This window comes from Sminthopsis crassicaudata, chromosome 5, assembly GCF_048593235.1.
Source record: "Sminthopsis crassicaudata isolate SCR6 chromosome 5, ASM4859323v1, whole genome shotgun sequence".
NCBI classification, from domain to species: domain Eukaryota; kingdom Metazoa; phylum Chordata; class Mammalia; order Dasyuromorphia; family Dasyuridae; genus Sminthopsis; species Sminthopsis crassicaudata.
The window spans coordinates 172,632,458-172,637,044 of record NC_133621.1 but is presented as its reverse complement, the minus strand read 5'-3'; the positions used below and the strand labels follow the sequence as shown (position 1 = coordinate 172,637,044).

At 34.0% G+C, this 4,587-nt stretch overlaps 1 protein-coding gene across 2 annotated transcripts in view; it reads right to left on the bottom strand.

The window, feature by feature from the left end:
* Positions 1-285: 285 nt before the first annotated feature.
* The window catches only part of ITPR2 (inositol 1,4,5-trisphosphate receptor type 2), a 507,042-nt gene continuing 502,740 nt past the window's right edge, over positions 286-4,587 (bottom strand). For both annotated transcript variants that reach the window (XM_074268787.1, XM_074268789.1), the window contains exon 57: positions 286-4,587. This exon is cut by the window's right edge and continues 75 nt beyond it. In XM_074268787.1, coding sequence (XP_074124888.1) covers positions 4,576-4,587 — 12 coding nt within the window. In that variant the 3' untranslated portion in view covers positions 286-4,575.

Genomic DNA, 4,587 nt, shown 5'->3' with positions numbered 1-4,587 from the left:
TTCTCTTACCTCCTGATTACTTCCCAGAAAGCATCATCTCCCCATCAGATCCCTCACACATTTATTCTATGCCCTGGGGCTCACAGCACTAAGACAAGAATTGCAAACCAAGGAAGCAGTTCACACTTTGATTAGTCAGCTGATAATCTGTCTAGAAGATCAATTAGTTTAGACTTGAATGAACAATCTTTAACTAGAAACTGGATTCTGACCACCAATTGAATGGATTTTGGAACTCAAGGAAAAAAATCCTCATAAATCCATTTAAAAAAAAAGCATGACAAATTTTATAAAGCATGCAATTCATTTATTATAACATTATAGCCTCTCATACAACAGAAAACACTATCTCATCTAAGCACATTTTAATTAAAAAAATATATTTGTGTGAAGTTCTTAGACTTTGAAATAGAATGAGGGAATAGAACTTAAACAAAACAGTCAAACTGTTTAATGAAAATTACATTCATCCTTCCATGGTGTTTAAAAAACTAACATGGGTTTTAATAATCAAATATTTGATTTTCTTCTATGTATTGAGTTCAATGATACTTATATTTTGTTAAATTTACATTGATATGAAGCATATGAAGCATACCATGCGCATCAAGGCATGCTTACAAATGTAAAGTTATTTACACACACACACACACACATACACACACGTACAGTGATCATCCTTAAACTGACAACAATATCTTGATATATTTATTTGTCTTGAAGGACTTAGACTTCTATTAGCAACCTGAGGAGAAAGAGGAAATCATAGCAAGCAAAACTGAGTAATATTTATCTACTATGCAAGTGATAGTCCTATTGATGGCAAGTTCTCTTTTGGATGCTAAAAAATTAAAGCAAACACTATAGAGAAGTGTTACCCAATAGTGGACTTTGAGATTTTAGGTTTCTTCCAAAGAGCAATCTTCCCTAAGAAGATCTCTTCCTGAAAAAGGAACTGTTACAAAGCAGGAATGGAAGAGAATGCTTAACAATCAAAAGAGGAGCTAAGGGTTAGTATTTCATATCAGTGCAAACAAATGAATTTGTTCTTTCTTTCCATTTAGCAACGCTCCATTTGTGCAGGAATATTGGTTTCCTAAGTTATATGCAAGAGAATCTTCAATGCAGCTATGGTGTAGTGAGGGTCAGTAGCCCAGGCCTTGGCTAGTTCTGTGAACTTGTGTTTAATTATAGCCTCTGCTTTCAATTCTCAACGCATTTGATCAAATCACAAACTCCACTGGGCTTTGTTTTTTTCCATCTCAAAAAATGAGGGATTTGGCCATGTGATCTCTAACATATGCATACCTTTCAGCTCTAAAGTCATAGTGAGATCATAACAACATCTTGTCCCACACACCTCCAAGACTAAGTTTTCCTATTTTAATTAAATGATTTGAAAATATTTTCATTAGCAGGCATTTTTCTAATAAGGTTATACCTATCATTAGCTCGAATGATTGTTTTCTAAAATAGTTAGGTATAGTGTAATTTAAAGATTTAGGCTAGAGTAAGGAACCATTGAAATCAGTTGCAATAGTGTAGTACCTCAGAGCTTGAGCAAATAAAGCTCTATTTTGTTAGAATATTGTGGAGCTATATCAGGAATATTCAGAGATCTGATACATACCGCCTACACACACACACACACACACACACACACACACACACACCCTCCTCCCCTATACACATACCATCTTACCCAGGTACCACCAAAAGCATCCCACTGTGGTCAGGAACAAAGTTGATTTATTTGTTTATTTATCTATTTTTTTCCTATGTAAATACAGATTAGAAATTAATGAGTTTCAAAACTGTACAAAATAGTGGTTTTAATAAACTCATAGAAATGGATCCCAGCAGTTCACCACATATTAACTTAGAAAACCATAAATTAACATTATCTACTATATTTTTATTTATTCTATTAAATATTTCCTAATTACATTTTAATGTCTTTCAGTTTTGGAGGCTGGGTATAGACCTGAAGGATGGTGGTTATGTAAGACATCTTAAAGGACCTGAAATTTAATTTCTGTAACTGAAATCCATTTATGTCCTACTTTCATATTTTATGGTAAGATGACCTTGGGTCCTTCAAGACTATATAAATGGAACACAAGGCCCTGAGATATCCTACCAAAATGGCATAATTTGAATATGGGTCAGCAATTAATTCTCTGCTGTCAAAGGGAAAGCCTGGGGAAGTATGGTGAGGTTCTTCACAAATAATGGTGATGATGGTGATTATGAAGATGAGCTCCAAAAATGACTCAAAAGAGTTTAGTTTACTACCCACATGTGAAAGAAGCCAATGAAGAATATCCAGAATGTACTATTTAGGTAGGTGACCAGTAGGAGGCAGTACGACACTTGGAAAAGCATGGACTTTGGATTCATACTACCTTGGAACAAATTCTGTCCCGGACACTTGGTAGTGTCTACACCTGTAGAATTTGGATCTGGGTTCACTTCCTCATCTATAAAATTAAGGAGTTAGTTGAGAAAACCTCTAAAGTCTCTTCTAGTCTGTGATCTGTGACCCCCAAAGAGCTGATCTGTTAGTACATGTTCCTCACACAGATGAAGAAGACACTGTATTCAAAGTTTAACAAGGAAAGAGCAGGCCAGATTGCATTTGGAAAAGTGTGCAATATTCACAATGATTCCTTTTCATGGAAAAGTCAATTTTAGAAAATTTTAATAATATTCTTCTAATAATGTCCTATGTCTCTGAAATATGGGATAGAACGTTGTTCCAATAACAAAAGTTATAGGTGCTAGAGAGTCATAGTGAGCATGACAAGGAAGCAGGATATTATGAACAAAGTATACTGAAAAAAAAAGAGCAACACAACAGATACTATTAAAGGGCTGTTAGACTAGAAAATAAGCCATGTTGGTCATTGCTGGGAGTGAGATAAATCTAATGGTTTGGCTATGTGCTTCACAGTTACATATTATCAAGAGGTTTAGGAAGCCCTCCATATATTGGGTGATCCTCTTTGTGTAAGACATATAGAAAGCTATAGAAAAGGTCACATAAAATGAGGAGGAAAGCTTCAGTTTGCACTATTGGAAGGGGTACTCCCAGGACGACAATTACAGCAGAGAAACATCAAAGTGTTGCAGTAGCTTATGAAGATTGTCCACATGGCACAGAAAAGTTGGGATGTGCTATTTAGTACTAATAGTAGAAGAATTACCTATACCCATGGGATCATGATCCCTTTAAAGTACTGAAGTTTCCTATAATTGTACATATGGGACCAAAAAATTAAATCATATGCGATATAAGCTCTCAATTCTGTAATACTGTTTTTACTTTTCTGAGATTTTGTTTTCTGCATCTTGCCCTCACATGTTTAAAATGATATTTCTAATGACCTTGTAGAAGGAAGGAGGGCAGGTGAAAACCAATTTTTTTCTTTTCTCATTTGGTCCTTCTAGTTAGTTCTGAATATTCTTTTATAATTTAATGTGAAAAGTATTTTTCCTCTGAGAAGTTAATTATCTTTGATATATTTTCAAAACCTCTGATAAAGTTAAAATTTCAATTAAAACTAACATTTTATCTCATTTTCCATAAACTTTTTAGTTTCTCTTTTCAACTGAAGGAATAACATAAATAAGGTTTCTGATTTCCTTAAGTACTAAATGAACAAATCAAATTACTCCTACTCTGTAGTTATAAAATATAATGCTACCATTATAAGTCCCTCAAGACTTCCTATCATCTTTAGGCCTTTTTCATTTTTTAATCTCAATGTGAGTTTTAATAGCACATACATATTTAAAATCTTTCTATGGGGCTTCCTTTAAGGTTTTTCTTCTGTCTTTTAAAATCTTAGAATGTAAACAGCTTTAAAACATTTCAATAATAAATTTTTCACTTGCAGCCACATTAATAGAGAATATCTGAATCAAAAAAAAAAAAAAAAAAAAAAGAAAGAAAGAAAGAAAAAAAGAAATCACTTTCCAGTTAGGTTGTCAGTGTAACATGCATAAGCTCCAAAGGATTAAATTCCCATAGCTATAAATCCATTGTGCTTCATGTTATAAATAAGAAAATTGCCTTGTGACAACTAAAATTCAGTAGCATTAACAATTTTTGCAACTTTCACTGTTTTTTCTACACTAGTAGAAATTCACCCATAGTGACATTATTTCCTGTGTTCCCAGTTTGTTTACTGTAATTAACAGAGTATTGTAAATGCTGTACTACTGTGGCAGACAAACATGATTCCTATTCATTTCTATCTGCCTTTTTTTTCATCCTCACCCTGTTCCTATCCCATCATTCTCTCCAGTTGAAGGTGTTTCAGTTTGCTTGAAGAATTTATAATGTGTACCCCAAAGTACTCTTTGTAACTATTATATTTTCATTTGTGGTCTTCTCAACCATGAAAAACAGTTGTAAATTGTTCCCAGAGCAAAACCACTTAACATCTTGGCACTTGGTTGTTTTTAAGTTGGTAACAATAGGCACTGTTCACTCCCCTCCATCTCAGTTCTTTATTCTGTAATCAAGCGGGGATACTGATGAAAGGCTAGTCACGGCTCCCCCCCATGGTATCAGTGCAGCGG